Source organism: Hypomesus nipponensis, chromosome 7 (genome assembly GCF_054491055.1).
Source record: "Hypomesus nipponensis isolate SF chromosome 7, ASM5449105v1, whole genome shotgun sequence".
Lineage (NCBI taxonomy): Eukaryota > Metazoa > Chordata > Actinopteri > Osmeriformes > Osmeridae > Hypomesus > Hypomesus nipponensis.
Genome location: NC_140367.1, coordinates 441,358 through 458,330, shown reverse-complemented (window position 1 = coordinate 458,330; position 16,973 = coordinate 441,358). Strand labels below are relative to the sequence as shown.

At 52.1% G+C, this 16,973-nt stretch overlaps 1 protein-coding gene across 1 annotated transcript in view; it reads left to right on the top strand.

The window, feature by feature from the left end:
- Positions 1-16,973, top strand: part of cfap54 (cilia and flagella associated 54) — a 29,071-nt gene that overhangs the window by 11,365 nt on the left and 733 nt on the right. The window contains 35 exon segments of the mRNA XM_084701085.1: positions 364-445; positions 641-732; positions 896-1,093; positions 1,191-1,360; positions 1,451-1,617; positions 3,697-3,888; positions 4,026-4,210; positions 4,410-4,545; positions 7,460-7,682; positions 8,047-8,214; positions 8,320-8,520; positions 9,483-9,570; positions 9,748-9,912; positions 10,027-10,093; positions 10,182-10,367; positions 10,500-10,586; positions 10,952-11,044; positions 11,204-11,257; positions 11,363-11,513; positions 11,595-11,737; positions 12,260-12,408; positions 12,720-12,828; positions 12,984-13,176; positions 13,349-13,506; positions 13,608-13,754; positions 13,986-14,106; positions 14,203-14,472; positions 14,566-14,674; positions 14,797-14,896; positions 15,152-15,241; positions 15,330-15,456; positions 15,615-15,758; positions 15,906-16,075; positions 16,593-16,712; positions 16,873-16,964. Coding sequence (XP_084557211.1) covers positions 364-445; positions 641-732; positions 896-1,093; positions 1,191-1,360; positions 1,451-1,617; positions 3,697-3,888; positions 4,026-4,210; positions 4,410-4,545; positions 7,460-7,682; positions 8,047-8,214; positions 8,320-8,520; positions 9,483-9,570; positions 9,748-9,912; positions 10,027-10,093; positions 10,182-10,367; positions 10,500-10,586; positions 10,952-11,044; positions 11,204-11,257; positions 11,363-11,513; positions 11,595-11,737; positions 12,260-12,408; positions 12,720-12,828; positions 12,984-13,176; positions 13,349-13,506; positions 13,608-13,754; positions 13,986-14,106; positions 14,203-14,472; positions 14,566-14,674; positions 14,797-14,896; positions 15,152-15,241; positions 15,330-15,456; positions 15,615-15,758; positions 15,906-16,075; positions 16,593-16,712; positions 16,873-16,964 — 4,947 coding nt within the window.

The following is a 16,973-nucleotide window of genomic DNA, read 5'->3' as shown; positions in this document are numbered from 1 at the left end:
GGGGTGTGTCTTCACCTGGATCACCAGGTGTGTGAGGGGGGTGTGTCTTCACCTGGATCACCAGGTGTGTGAGGGGGGTGTGTCTTCACCTGGATCACCAGGTGTGTGAGGGGGGGGGTGTCTTCACCTGGATCACCAGGTGTGTGAGGGGGGTGTGTCTTCACCTGGATCACCAGGTGTGTGAGGGGGGTGTGTCTTCACCTGGATCACCAGGTGCGTGTGAGGGGGTGTGTGTGGACAGATGTTGGGAAGTCTGTGTGTCTGTGTATGTTTGACTGACTAAATCGATGTGTATCTCTGTGTGCGTCTGTGTGTGTGTGTGTGTGTGTGTATCCCTGTATGTGTGTGTGTGTGTGTATCCAGGAGGGATGAGTGTCTGGCAGGTCCTAAGAAGCTCCAGGAGAGAGGAGGCCTGGGGAAGCTCTCATCCTGCACAGAGAACAAGGTGTGTCCTGCTGCCCCAACACACCCCACACACCTGCTGCCCCAACACACCCCACACACCTGCTGCCCCCACACACCCCACACATCCCTCACACCTGCTGCCCCCACACACCCCACACCCCCCTCACACCTCTCACATCCTTCACATCATCTCTCACATCATCTCCTGCCTGAGTGTGTGTGTGTGTGTTCATAGAAGAAGTCTGGTTCAATCTGGACAGACAAGAAGAAGAGGGAGTTTCTGCAGAGGAAGCTGCTCAGCGGTCTCAAGACACAGAACACTGACAGGTGAGTGTGTGTGCGGTGTGTGTGTGGTGTGTGTGTGTTGTGTGTGTGTTGTGTGTCTAGTACACTCCTCTGCATTTATGTGTATCCGCCAGTATAGGTCTGTGACCTATGACCTTATGCCAGACCTTAACCCTGTTTGTGTGTGTGTATGGTGTGTGTCCAGGGAGAGCAGGGCAGTAGACACCCTGCTGGCCCAGCTGCCCCCCCTGCTGCCTGGTTACCAGCGGCGACGCCGTCTCCGCCAGGTCTGCTCTGAGGAGTGGCTGTGGCGTTGTCATGCCAACCTGAGCATGGGCCTTGCCCACCTGGGCATGCTCAGACACAACCTGGGGCTCAGCCTCACAGTCAGCTGCCCTTACCGGTATACACACACTCACACACACACTCACACACACCATACACACACACCATACACACACATGTAGTATTCCAGCTTATGGTGTGTTTGTGTGTTGCAGCTACAGTCAGCTGCCTCCCTCCCTGTTCTCCCTGTACCAGACTGGGATATTGGTGCAATGGGGCCCCCAGCCCCCCGCTGCCAGCCCCCAGCCCCCCGCTGCTAGCCCCCAGCCTCGACCACGCTCTGCCCCACGAAACACCCTGCACAGGACCAGGGAGAACAAGCCAGGTGACAGAGAGACACAGAGGGTTAGAGTTAGAGATGGAGAGAGATATTGAGAGCTATGTAGAGAGAATGTTTGTGTTTTCTCCACCCTAGGTATGACCACCAGTGGGGAGGAGGAGCCAATCACAGCAGAGAGTGAGACAGACTCTCCTCACATGGCTCAGACCAACCAATCAGATCAAAGCGAGCCCTCGCAACGCTCCGCCTCCCTGCTGCACGACTCCCTCAGCAAGGCTGTTCTGCACCTCAGAAGGGCTATGGTACATACACACACACAATATATACACACACACCATACACACACACACACGTTGTGTACATCTATCCGTGTGTCAGAATTCAATCCCATCAAAAATCCAGTTTTCTCTAACCTTAAAGGGGCGATTGATTGCAAAACCGATTTGACCTTGTCATAGTTGAATAACGACAGTTCGGTGGGTAAAATGAACATACAGTGAATATCAAAGTCCATTGACACTTTTTTCCTATGCAAATCTCAGAATGAAAAAATGTGGCTGTAAAACGCTAGCTTTTCAACAAAGCCACCGGATTGACTTAGGACCGGGGACCGCCCTTTTTGGCTCTGGTCTGTATCTGTCACGCCCCAAAATTTGCATCCAGACCAGCCCACTCACTGGTGTTCCAGACCAGCCCGAGGTAGCGTAGATCTCCGATGCTAGTTGAGCTGCGCGCTGCTCTGTAGGCGACTTCTGAGCAATAACAAGGATATTGAAAATGGACCACGGTCGTAAATGCTGTGTTCCAGGCTGTACAGGGAAGGCTAACACTCACAGTCTTCCCAAGGACCCAAACATTTGACTGGCATGGCTGCTGTTTGTCTATGAGAAGATCCCGGCGAAGTTCCACATGCAATTATTCATTTGCTTTGAACATTTCACCCAAGACGATTTTGTCAACCTTGGACGATTTCAAGCAGGATTTGCTAAGAAGCTGAACCTGAGAAGATGTGCTGTTCTGACCGTACGCTCATCGCAACTGCAAGCTGTAAGTAGGCTACAGTATGATTTTGTCGCTAACAGTTAATAGCAATGCTAACGTCTCCTGTATCTAACATAGGTACAATGCTAAACACATCAACATACTTTACTTAGCAAATGACTCTAGCTTGACGAGCTGTCGACTACAGTCGGCATTAGAAGGGAAGCTTCCCAAAAAATAGGCCAGAAAACAAACAGCAGTCTGGCTTATTGCTAACGCCTGTCTAGATAATCTATTTGAAAGAACTGGAGAAAGGCGCTAGATACAGGATACGTTAGCATTGCTAATAACTGTTACCGACAAAGTCATACTACAGCTTGCGGTTGTGATGAACATAAGGTTGGAATGCACCTCTTTTCAACAACAGCTTCATAGCAAATCCTGCTTTACATTGTCCCAGGTTTTTAAAACCATTCTTGGTGAAATGGTAAGCGCAAACGTGTCGAGGGGTCGAACTGCACAGGGATCTTCTACACTACGGTATAGACAAACATCAGCCATGCCCGTCTAGTCAATGTTCGATTGACTCTAGCTCATCTGCTTTTTATTAACGCTGATTTGCAAGGAATGCAAGAACAGCTAGATAGCGAAAACACCTACTGTACTAGTAGGCATGTAAACTAGTTTAGCTTGCTAACGTAAGAGCATAGGTAGAAAGTGTGATGATTTAGCCTAACGTTATTTTGTGTTCCTGACTGTGTTTCATTCAAATAAATAACCCGTGTTGTGTAAATGTACAATTCACGATGCATGTTTGTCCAGATCTTTGTCAGGTTATTTTTTAGCAAGATATCTAGAGCTACAACAGCTAGCTAACTGAAGCCGAGTAGAAGTTTGGTTGCTAAGCTGTAGCCTAACGTTCTACCCACCTAAATCAATCCAGTTTGCTTCGACAACAGAAGTAGAAACAACTAACGTTATTATTTCAAATGATATGTAGTCAATGTAGTGTATGTAGTCAGTGTTGTGTAGACACAATAGATTTATTTGCGCGTTTTTATTTCAAGTCTATACCTTTGGTGTTTCAGTGAGTGCTGTTGCTGGCCGTGTTGCGTTTTGGCTCCCCAGCTTCACTTGTTGAAAACCAACCAATCAGCACGCTGCTCATCTAAATATTAATGAGCATACCATAAAAGGAGAAAAGCTAGTGTTTTTTCCCGGAAACATTTCAGAAGATCCGTCAGGGGGCATAGAACAGCACCCGGGCCATTTTCAACCCAACCAATGTTACATACCCTATTCGGAGACCTTAAAGAACAGTGTGAAATACTCCAAAAACCCGGTCAATCGCCCCTCCCAACCCTAGACACTTATACTGTTCTGACCCTGTGAGTGTGTAGGTGCTGGCTCATCGTGGCCGCCACTGGATCAGTCTGCAGAGTGTGTGTGTCAGTGTGTGGGACCAGGCCTGCAGCCTGTCAGCTGTGCTGCACCCCCCCTCCCCCCTAACCCAGCAGCAGCTCCACTCTGCCCTCACCCCGCTCCACGCCCTGGCAGCCGACCTGCTGCTGGACATGATGGACCAGCTGCAGGTCAGCACACAACACACACACACACACACACACTTGTTGTGCTCTCTGTCTGACTGCCTCGTTGTGTCCCTCCCTCCCTGCCTGTGTGTGTCTGAGTTTGTGTTTGTGCGTGTGTTTGTGTATGTGTGTGTGTGCAGCTGTGGGTTGTGTATGAGTCTGCCCAGGCCCAGGGCCTGTGGAGGTCCTTCCCCCAGGAGGAGCAGCTGCTGGTGGGGCACGGCTGGCTGAGCCGCCTGCTCCTCCACACCCTGGAGCTGCTGCACCAGCAGGCTCGCTGGGAGACCCTGGCCCACCTGGCCCTGCTGTTCAACACACGCACACGGTACACACACGCACACTATTACTTGTCCTTTCCTAACCCCTAACCTTATCCCCCAACCCTAAATCTAAGCCTAAAGGCCTTCGCAGACTGTGTCCGAATAGTGTGAGTGAGCAAAAAGCGTGCTGTGTATGTGTGGTGTGTATGGTGTGTGTGGTGTGTGTGGTGTGTGTATGGTGTGTGTGTGTATGGTGTGTCCCAGGGAGCGCTACACCCAGGTCATCACCCCTCTGTTGGTCCACGCCCAGCGGCGCCTGCTGGAGAGGATCAGCCTGTACAGAGGCCCCCCCTCTCCCCAGCCTCACCTGACCAGGACACACCTGCTCACCGGACACCAGGCAAGACACACACACCATACACACACACACACACCATACACACACACCATACATACACACCATACATACATACACACCATACACACACCATACATACACACACACCATACATGCATACACACCATACACACACACACACCATACATGCATACACACCATACACACACACACACACCATACATACATACCTACACACACACCATACATACATACACACACACACACACCATACATACATACATACACACACACCATACATACATACACACCATACACACACACACACCATACATGCATACACACACACACACACCATACATGCATACATACACACCAGGGATGTAAATTAGCACCCGCCACCAGCCAAATGCGGGTGATTTTGTGTTGTGGTGGATAAACTTGCTTCAACTACCAGCCACCATGGCGGGTAAATTAAATTATTACACGGCTGTTCTTAATACTGTAGAATGCTCCATTAACTTGAATGGGGCTTCCCAACGTTATGCGGTTAATTATTTTTCGATAACAGACCGTTGCTATGTATAATTGACCGCTGTCAAGGAAAGTGGCCTTTTTGCCTCGGATTCACGTCTTTCGTAGCACTCAGCAAGTAGTCCGGTAACTTTTCAACCCCAGCGTACTCTGTTGCTTAGCGACGTCAGCTGATTTGAAGCCCAAAGAATGTTCAACGTCTATGAAGTTTAACGTATTTGGTGAACTATTTCTCTGCTGATCAACACTACGAATGGTAACATATAAATTGTAAAAAGACACACTGTGTTCGGGTATAGGGGCCAAAACGAAATAAATAAATAAATATTATAACACAAAGCTTAAATAAATGACTAATTATATAATGTAATGCCTAATTGACAGACAAAATATATAAATTACTAATTAAATGAGACACTAAATATATAAATGTTACATGTATTTGTGTTTATATATATATATATTTACGTTTTAATGTGTTCACATTTATTTATTTATACTTACATGTATTTATTTATTCTTACATTTATTTATTTAAACTTACATTTATTTATTTATACTTACATTTATCCACGGTGTAACTTGCTGCAGCAAAATAAATCCGTCGTCCCACGTCACCAAGTCAGGGGGCGGGTTCAAGCCTCTGATTGGTGGTTCAACTTGAATCGACTGCTTTTGACGATTCCAAGATGGCGGCACCTTGTGCGTATTCAATGAATGAAATATTGAATGCTACAGTGGTTGAAATGTGGGCGGTAGCTGAAGAGATGGAGGCACCTGCCAATTCACTTCTTTTTTTACATCATATTGAGAGCTTCGCTGAAATTATAGAAATGATATTGGCCCTAACTGACACAGACATCAATGAAAATGTGTTCACGATCCTCAGCGAGATGATCAGCATGGTGGGCAAATCGATCTCAAGACCGACAGTGGGCGGGTTGATAAACCCGGCAACTATCGATACCAACGTTGGTATCAATAGCCTGATTGATAGCGTGATAAGATCGATACTTAAGTTTCATTCCACACTGAGTACACAACTCCCGTTACATCATAGGCTAGTGGTTGTGCAAACACCGTCTAACTTCGCTCAAACTCACTTTGCCCCTCCCCTGCTAGGCTGACTTGTTGCCGTGTACGTGCAGTAACACGACTCAGCGGCACACATTAACAGTATTTTTGAGAAAAATCGTTGTCCTGTGTTTTATTATGATCACAATCATGAACAATTAATTAAAGGAAACATTTTAAATGTTCATTCAAATATTCATATTGATGTTGCATTCACTTAATCAATTATGAGGCATTACTTTCCCCGACACGAAAGTGTAAATCTTTACGAAAGTAGATAAACTGCTTTTCTAAGCCAAAAGTATCAGTATTGGCAATACTGGTCCTGTATTTACTCCTTGGTATCAGATCTATACCACATCTTGCAGTGTCGCACACCCCTAGCAGCTGTAGAGTGAGGCGATAGATTCCTCTAGAATGAAGTGAGCTTGATCGACTGGTGGAGTCTGCCTGATGTGTAATACTGTTCATTCACCAATCAGAGGCTTTAACCCGCCCCCTGACTTGGTGACGGGGGACGACGGATTTATTTTGCTGCAGAAAGTTACACCGTGGATAAATGTAAGTATAAATAAATAAATGTAAGTATAAATAATTAAATGTAAGTATAAATAAATAAATGTGAACACATTAAAACGTAAATATATATATATATACACACAATTACATGTAACATTTATATATTTGGTGTCTCATTTAATTAGTAATTTATATATTTTGTCTGTCAATTAGGCATTACATTAAATAATTAGTCATTTATTTAAGCTTTGTGTTATAATATTTATTTATTTAGTTTTGGCCCCTATAATCCTCCATAGATAATGTGTAGAACGCCGTTGTCATTATCGAAGAAATAAGCGCCTTCAGAGAAAAGCTACACCCCTCTGCTTCGCGTGCTGTTCGCCCTGTCGTGGAAGAAGAACGCTCAGGAAAGCACCTCTGAAACTTCAGAATTTGATTCTGATGAGCAGAAGTAAATTGTACTGGGAGTGGGGAGGATGAGCGGAGGAATGTTAGTTTGTTGTTTAATCTGCCCTACTCATTTAATGAAATGTATATCAGTTTGTGGTTTGTGTATGTATAAGAGAGAAAGAGAAAGTGTCAGTGTTTCATTGAGACTTGAGATTAAATAAACTGCTTAAGTATTGTAGATCATGTAGTAAACATTTTCACATGCAGTTACACGTTGGTTGAAAACTAAAAAATGGCTGGTAAAAACATTGAGTGGGTGGTCAACAAAAAAATGTAATTTCCATCCCTGATACACACACATCATACATACATACACACACACACCATTCATACACACACACACCATACAGTAATCGAGAGAAAATCGTCTCCCCAGGTGACCTGCAAGAGCTACACAGGACAACAGCTGCTGAGCGCATGGACCCCTCATCCTCACCCCAGCAGCCCTCATCCTCACCCCAGCAGCCCTCATCCTCACCCCAGCAGCCCTCATCCTCACCCCAGCAGCCCTCATCCTCACCCCAGCAGCCCTCATCCTCACCCCAGCAGCCCTCATCCTCACCCCAGCAGCCCTGACTTAGAGACCCTGCAGCTGGCCGGTCAGTACACACACACCGCACACACACAAATATTTTATTTCAATGTTTTTAATATGCCTGTGTGTGTGTGCCTGTGTGTGTGTGTGCCTGTGTGTGTGCGTGTGCCTGTGTGTGTGTGTGTGCCTGTGTGTTTGTGTGTGTGCCTGTGTGTGTGCCTGTGTGTGTGTGTGTGCCTGTGTGTGTGCGTGTGCCTGTGTGTGTGTGTATGTGCCTGTGTGTGTGCCTGTGTGTGTGTGTGTGCCTGTGTGTGTGTGTGTGTGTGCCTGTGTGTGTGTGTGTGTGTGCCTGTGTGTGTGTGTGTGCCTGTGTGTGTGTATGTGCCTGTGTGTGTGCCTGTGTGTGTGTGTGTGCCTGTGTGTTTCAGAGGTGCACCGGGCCATGTGTGTGGTGCGTGTGCCCCTGGATGTGGAGGACTCCCTGCGCTGCTTCAGAGAGGCTGTAGAGCGAGACTGTCACACACACACACACGCACACCACACCTTCCAGCACAGCAGGACCCTGCTCACACTGCTGCTGGCTCACACACAGACCTGTGAGTACACACACACACACTAATATATACACACACACACACACAGCTGTGGATACACACACACAGGTGCTCTTCAAGTTTCTGTATGTTCCTCCCCTTTCTCAGCTGCGTTGGAGGGGAGCCAGGACAGTGGGGGGGGTGCCCAGGAGCCTCAGGGCAGGGTGGAGTTCAGGGGGGCGGTGTCCTCAGCCCCCGGCTCGGCCCCCCCAGACCTGAGCAGAGAGGACTTCCTGGGGTCGCTCTACCGCCCCCCCTTGCCCCCCTCCCACATCCCCAGAGTCATCTCCTCTTACAGCAGCTCCATCAGTAAGACCTGCCAGCACCACACGTCCACCTCACTCAGGACACGTCCACCTCACTCAGGACACGTCCATCTCACGTCCACCTCACTCAGGACACATCCATCTCACTCAGGACACGTCCACCTCACTCAGGACACGTCCATCTCACTCAGGACACGTCCACCTCACTCAGGACACGTCCACCTCACTCAGGACACGTCCATCTCACTCAGGACACGTCCATCTCACTCAGGACACGTCCACCTCACTCAGGACACGTCCACCTCACTCAGGACACGTCCACCTCACTCAGGATACGTCCATCTCACTCAGGACAAAATGGACCTCACATGGAATGATTAATGCAGAGGTCCTTGTGTGACAGGACAAAAAGAGCAAAAGAGAGTGCCTGTGAGTGCCATTTTCAGTTTGTGCACATCCTCCTTGTGAGCATGTTTTTTTTTATATTCTATGTTCACGATATTTTCACATTTTACGTCGTCGTCAAAATTATAGCAATATTATCGCTAATATTCGATATATATCGCCCAGCCCTACTCTGCATCCACCCTCCTCTCACTGCTCACTCTGCATCCACCCTCCTCTCACTGCTCACTCTGCATCCACCCTCCTCTCACTGCTCACTCTGCATCCACCCTCCTCTCACTGCTCACTCTGCATCCACCCTCCTCTCACTGCTCACTCTGCATCCACCCTCCTCTCACTGCTCACTCTGCATCCACCCTCCTCTCACTGCTCACTCTGCATCCACCCTTCTCTCACTGCTCACTCTGCATCCACCCTCCTCTCACTGCTCACTCTGCATCCACCCTTCTCTCACTGCTCACTCTGCATCCACCCTCCTCTCACTGTGCTCCGGGGGTCAGCTCAGGACAAGGATTGGAGCTGGAGTTGTTGTATTTGACTGTGTGTATGTGTGTGTGGTGTGTGTGTGTGGTGTGTGTGTGTGGTGTGTGTGTGTTCCAGAGTGGATGGAGGCCCAGGGGGAGGTGTCTCTGAAGTTTCAGGCTCTGCATGAGCTGGGGAACCTCTACTACTACACTGGCAACCACAGGTCAGTCACACACACATACATGCACTCTGGAACACACACACACACACACACCACACACACACACACAGCCCCACACACACAGGCCCCACACATTCACAGACAGCAGACACATCAGCCTTTTGATTAGTTTCTGTTATTAGCACAGTTGTGAAACATCTTTCGTGTGTGTGTTTGCAGGGCGGCGCTGGCTGTGTGGAGCCGGGCTGTGGACGGCTCCCTGCAGAGTTCTGGAGTCCTGGACACCTGGGTCGGCCTCACCTGGCCCGGCCTCACCCACACCCTGAGGCATGCTGGGATACGAGGCTGCCTGCAGGCCGCCGTGCTCACTGCCAAGATCGCTCAGTCAGTTTCCTAGCAACACACACACACCACACACACAGTGTTGATTCACTAAGAAGTGATTGAATGTGTTGTATGAGTGTATGTGTTCACACTGCTGTACTCTGCTGTTGTCAGGTTCATTCAGACATCTAACATCAGCCAGCGGACCCAGACCTGTCTCCTGTCTGCACAACTCTTCAAGGTAACCCACACTCACTCACACTCACACACACACACTCAGCATTGAGGTTGACTGGACCTGCATAACCCCCCCGCCCCCCCTCCCCCAGTGTCTCCTGCAGGCCTCCCTCCCTCACCCTGCCTCAGACCTCCAGTACGCCTCCTACAGCCTGGGGGCGGAGCTTATCCCAGGGGTGGAGCTCTTCTCTGATCCAGGCCACGCCCCCTTGGGTGACACAGTGTCATCACTGGGCTTCCTCTGTCACTGGCTGTACTCTGCTGGAGAACACCTCACGGTACACTTACACTACACACACACACTCACACACACATCACACACTCTCTCTCACACTACACACACACTCTGTCACGCACATCATGTTCCAGACATGCGTGTGTGTAGTGGCAGGTCTCCTGGTGTGTTGCAGGTGCTGCCCATGCTGGCTCTCTACCTGCACCTGGTCAGCACACTCTGCAGAGACACTCACCTCACCATCACAGCAAGGATCCTGAAGGTCTGCCTGCCTGCCTGCCTGCCTGCCTGTCTGTCTGCCTGTCTGCCTGTCTGCCTCTCTGCCTACCTGTCTGCCTGTCTGCCTGTCTGCCTGTCTGCCCGTCTGCCGCTGGCCTGCCTGTCTGCCTGTCTGCCTGTCTGCCTGCCTGCCTGCCTGCCTGTCTGTCTGTCTGTCTGCCTGTCTGTCTGTCTGTCTGTCTGTCTGTCTGTCTGTCTGTCTGTCTGTCTGCCTGTCTGTCTGCCTGTCTGCCTGTCTGCCTGTCTGCCTGTCTGGTTGTCTGCCTATCTGTGTGTGTGTGAGTGTCTGTGTGTTGCCCAAGTAAATGTTCAAACAAAACTTTGTGTGTGTGTGTGTGTGTGCTCTAGGTGAGGGTTCTGGCAGAGCTGGGTCTATTCTGTCAGGCTGTGAGGGAGGCTGTTCTGCTGACACAGGGAGAGGAGGAGCCACACAAGACTGGGGTAGTCTCTCTGTCTCACACACACACACTCACACACACACACTCACACACACACTCACACACACACACTCACACACTCACACACACACACACACTCACACACACACACTGTCACACGATGCTGTATGACATGATGAGTTTGCCTCCATGTGACTCTCAGCCTATCAAGATGTTCCACACCAACAAGACTCTGCTGAACCCTGCCAACCTACAGGTAGTCATGGTTACCACATACTAACAAGCTGGTAGTCATGGCTACCACAGATTGTGCCATCATGCAGGTAGTCATGATTACCGTGTGTGTGTGTGTGTGAGCCAGGCGCTGGAGGACCTGCTGACCCGTGGTGTGAGCCCTGAGGCCAGCCTGCTGTACGGAGCCAGGCTGGCCCAGCGCCTCCACCTGGCCCAGGCCCACCTGCTGCTGGCCCTCTGCAGGACCATCCACACCCTGCCGGAGGCCCTGGACACAGGTACACCACCCTGGGGGTCCACTCTGCAGCAGAATACACTCTGCTGGTTCAAACACTTACTGTGTTTGTGTGTGTGTCCAGATGTGCTCCAGCCCCGGAGGGGCAAGTTACTGCGCTCCAGCAGCACCCCCAACCTGCCCCACCCCCCTCCCAGTGACACGGACAGGAGGAGCAGAGAGCCCAAACAGCTGCAGAGGGAGAACCTGACCCTGGGCCAGGTCAAGGTAGGCTGGGGTCTGGGGAGGTGGGCAGGCTGCTAGCTGGGGTCTGGGGAGGTGGGCAGGCTGCTAGCTGGGGTCTGGGGAGGTGGGCAGGCTGCTAGCTGGGGTCTGGGGAGGTGGGCAGGCTGCTAGCTGGGGTCTGGGGAGGTGGGCAGGCTGCTAGCTGGGGTCTGGGGAGGTGGGCAGGCTGCTAGCTGGGGTCTGGGGAGGTGGGCAGGCTGCTAGCTGGGGTCTGGGGAGGTGGGCAGGCTGCTAGCTGGGGTCTGGGGAGGTGGGCAGGCTGCTAGCTGGGGTCTGGAGGAGGTGGGCAGGCTGCTAGCTGGGGTCTGGAGGAGGTGGGCAGGCTGCTAGCTGGGGTCTGGAGGAGGTGGGAAGGCTGCTAGCTGGGGTCTGGGGAGGTGGGCAGGCTGCTAGCTGGGGTCTGGGGAGGTGGGCAGGCTGCTAGCTGGGGTCTGGGGAGGTGGGCAGGCTGCTAGCTGGGGTCTGGGGCTACTTCTTCTGATTCCTCCCCCTTCCCTCCTGCAGTCCCTGCTCCTGAGGGAGGCAGGCTGCATGCTGCGCTCCCAGCAGCCCCTGGTCTGCACCCCTGGTGACCCAGAGCAGCAGGAGCTACAGGTGGACACTCTGCTGCTGCTGGCAGACCTTCACCTGCAGCTGGGCCAGGCTGCCCCCAGGTAGGAGGGGGGATGAGGCCAGGCTGCCTCTAGGTAGGAGGGGGGATGAGGCCAGGCTGCCTCTAGGTAGGAGGGGGATGAGGCCAGGCTGCCTCTAGGTAGGAGGGGGGATGAGGCCAGGCTGCCTCTAGGTAGGAGGGGGGATGAGGCCAGGCTGCCTCTAGGTAGGAGGGGGATGAGGCCAGGCTGCCTCTAGGTAGGAGGGGGATGAGGCCAGGCTGCCTCTAGGTAGGAGGGGGATGAGGCCAAGCTGCCTCTAGGTAGGAGGTTTGAGGATGTGTGTGTGAGTCCTGACTCTGCTGCTCCCCCAGTGCAGACATGGCAGTAGCAGCCCTGGAGATGCTCCACACTGCAGCCTCCCCGCTCCCTGGGGGCCAGACTCCCCCACCCTCTGGATACAGCAGGCCTTGGAGTGATCAGGTGCAACATCACTTCCTGTATACACTCTTCCAACACACACACTACACTGTTGACTGTATGCTACAGATGTTCGTGTGTGTGTGTCCATGCAGGACAGTGTGAGGGAGGCGGGAGGGTGCAGGAGGGTACAGTATTGAGACGTGTCTTCTACACAGGCAGGAGTGAAGGAGGCAGGAGAGAAGGAGGCAGGAGTGAAGGAGGCAGGGAAGGTGTCCAGCCTTCATCCTGGAACAACAGCCCAGGGGGCGGAGTCTCGTGAGCGTCTAGGCCCCGCCCTCTGGCTGCGCTGCAGACTGGCCCTGCTGCAGAGCTTGCTGGCACACACCCCTGGAGCCTCCATCTACACAGGTCAGGAGGGAGGGGGGTCAGGGGGGGTGTGTGCAGGGGTGTGTGTGTGCAGGGGGTGTGTGTGTGTGCAGGGGTGTGTGTGTGTGCAGGGGTGTGTGTGTGCAGGGGTGTGTGTATGTGAGTACCCTTGTAGTTAGTGAAACATGAAAACCTCGTGTTGTGTGTGTTTGAGAGAGAGCAGGTGTGGACAGCAGTGTGGAGGCAGCCCGACTGTTGAAGGAGGGTGTTCAGGAAGCGGAGTCCTGGGGAGACCCACACGCACACGCTCTGCTTCTCCTGCAGGGGGCCACGCTGAGCACACACTCTGCAGACAGCATCGCTCTGCTGCAGGTCTCACACTCACACTCACACTCACACACTCACACACACACACACACACACACACAATAACATGTTTGTGTGTGTGTGTGTGTGTGTGTGTGTGAGTGTAGAAGGCGGTGAGTGTGTTGTCAGGGCAGCCCAGCCTGTGTCCAGGCTCAGTGCTTCTTGTGTCTAGGGCTGCTGTTCTGCTGTGGGACCTGGGAGCAGAGGGCCACCTCAGTCTGGCCAGGCACAGCCAGAGCCTGCTGCTCACACAGGTACACACACACACACACACACACACACCCAGAGCCTGCTGCTCACACAGGTACACACACACACACACACACACACCCAGAGCCTGCTGCTCACACAGGTACACACACACACACACACACCCAGAGCCTGCTGCTCACACACACAGGTACACACACAGGCTCCAGTGTCCCCGCTGAGGGCTGTGTGTGTTCCTGTCCCCCGCTGAGGGCTGTGTGTGTTCCTGTCCCCAGCTGAGGGTGTTTGGGGAGAGCGTGTCACTGGGAGAGGGGGGCAGGGTTCTCCTGTCCTCAGGTCTCTCCAACATCTACCTTCCCCATCTGCCCCTGCTCACTGCCATCACCACGCGCCTGGGTACGTCACACACACAAACTGACAGATGAAGTGACTGTCCCTAGTGTCAGCATGTAGTTTGTGTAGACTACTGTAACCCTCTCTACTGCTTCCCAGGTCTCAACCTGGCAGCCCAGGCACTGACCATGGTGCCCCCAGCCCCCTTCACCCAGCCCCCGGGCCACCCCAGCCAGCCCCCGGGCCCCCCCAGCCAGCCCCCGGGCCCCCCCAGCCAGCCCCCGGGCCCCCCCAGCCAGCCCCCGGGCCCCTGCGGCCCCCTGCAGCTGAGCCAGCAGGCCCAGGAGGTGCTCCAGTCATCCCTGCAGCTGTCCAGGTCCTGCTGCTCCAGAGACCTGCTGCTGGAGACACACATCCTGCACTGTCTGGGTGGGTGGAGGAGGTGGAGGAAGTGGAGGTGCCCTACCCTCACACCATCTAACTGTGTGTGTGTGTATCCTGTGTGTGTGTGTGTGTGGTCAGGCTTGGTGCAGAGGTACCAGATGCTGCTTGGTGACGTCCCAGCCCAGCGTGTGTTAGAGACTTTCCTGGAGTGTGTCCAGCTCTCCCTGCAACACTGCCACTCTCTGCTGTAAGGACAGGCTGGAAGGGAGGCATGCCACAAATACTGGATACATATATATATATATATCCCTTTGGTGTCTGTGTGTGTGTTTCTTACATGTGTGTGTGTGTGTTTGTGTGTGTGTGCAGGCTGGTGCGTAAGTGTTACCAGGAGATGGCGCTGGTGTACCTTCACCTACACCACAGTAGCTCTGCCCCCCAGGACTCCTCCCACTCTGGCAAACAGAAGGTACCTCTCTCTCCTCCTCTCCCCTCCTCCTTCTCCTCTCCTCTTGTGTCCTATCTCCTGTTAGTCCTCCTCTCCCCTCCTCCCTCTCCTCTCCTCTTGTGTCCTATCTCCTGTTAGTCCTCCTCTCCCCTCCTCCCTCTCCTCTCCTCTTTCTCTCCTCTATCTCCTGTTAGTCCTCCTCTCCCCTCCTCCTTCTCCTCTCCTCTTGTGTCCTATCTCCTGTTAGTCCTCCTGTCCTCTCCTGTCCTCCTCCAGGTGTTGAGGAGGTCCAGTATGACCAGAGGTGTGTCAGCATCAGGAGCGTACATGCTGCTGTACTGGGTCTGTGTCCGGGCTGCTGTACAGGTGTGGAGGAAGCACCCACATACATATACACAAACCAATGAACCCCTGATGAACAGTGTATGTATCCATGGGGATTGTTGTTTTGCAGGTGTGGAGGGCCATGCTGTGTTCCAGTCAGCTATGTGGACCTCCAGACTCCACATCCAGCCTCCTGCCTCTCACCTCCCTCCACACCCTGCCTCGCTTTGCCCTCAACGACCTGCTCAACCCCTGTGGTACCACGCACTCCTCTCCCTCCTCCTCTCCCTCTCCCTCCTCCTCCTCTTCCTCCTCCTCCTCTTCCTCCTCTCCCTCCTCCTCCTCCTCCTCCTCTCCCTCCTCCTCTCCCTCCTCCTCCTCTCCTTCCTCCTCTTATCTTGTCCCTCCCTCCCAGGTGGGGTGGACCAGCAGGGGGCCAGGACCAGCAGGGGGTCTCTAGAGTCCAGGATGAGCATCAGGAAGTGTTCCCTTCTCACCTGGCTGCAGCTGTCCAGATACTACACTCACCTGTCCCGACTCTGCTCTACCATGCACCCAGGTGCATCTCTCTCTCTCTCTCTCTCACACACACACACACACACACACACACTGCTGCACTTGATGTTGATGCATGTTTGTGTATGAATGTGTGTGTGTCTGTCTGTGTGTGTCTGTGTGTGTGTGTGTGTGCGTGCGTGTGTATCAGTGTGTCCCCAGAGTGTTGAGGGGCTGCTGTGTGTATCAGGAGGGGGAGACCTCCAGCAGAGGTTGTTCCAGCTGCACGTCTTCTTGTGCTCTCACCTGCCCAGCTACAGGAAGACCTGCAGCCCCCCCAGCCCCCCGCTAGACCTGCTGCAGCTGCCCCACACCCTGCAGGTACACACACACACACACCTCACACACACAGACAGTAACTCTATTTACCAATTACCAAATTGCCTATGGGGTTAGTATGTGTGTTTTGGGGTCAAAATAACAAAGTACTAATACTTATGAAGCAATGTCGACATGATCATCCCCGGCGTATGAGGGAGATATGAAATAGTCTTTGTAACTGTTACCAGAGTGGTTTAAACATCAGTATCTGTATTTCACTCAAGTGAAGGATGTGTGTACTGTACCATTTCTTCACAGTTGTTACTGTGATTACACTGTATTACACACTAATACACTTTTGACAAACAATTTCACATTGTTCATACACTGTGCAGTTACCAGCGTGACTCTAAAACAGGCAGTACTTTTTAATAGAGTATATGTCAGAGCCCACACTTCTTTACTTTAACTTCAGTGACAACGTGTAATCAGCACAACTTTTACCAGTCTTTTTAATCATGAGTATCAGTACTTCTACTTGGGTGGAGGATGAGTAGCCATATTTGTGTGTGTGTAGATCAGTCCCGTGTTGTGTGGGACCCTCAGAGAGAAGTTCCCAGAATGCTTTGCTGACAAGCCTCAGCTGTGCATGCAGTGGTACCGCCCCCCCCTGGTCTCCCCTGACAACCAGGACACGGTAGGGCACACATACACACATGCATAAACACACATGTATAAACACACATGTATAAACACACATGTATAAACACACATGTATAAACACACATGCATAAACACACATGCATAAACACACATGTATGCCACGCCCAGGCCCACGCCCACTCTGCTGTCCCCAGGTGTTGCTGCTGTTTGCTGTGAGCAGCTGTGGTGTCTCCCCCTGCTCTGATCCTCCTCTCCACTGTGGCCAGCAGCTGCTCAGCATGGACAGGTGCACACA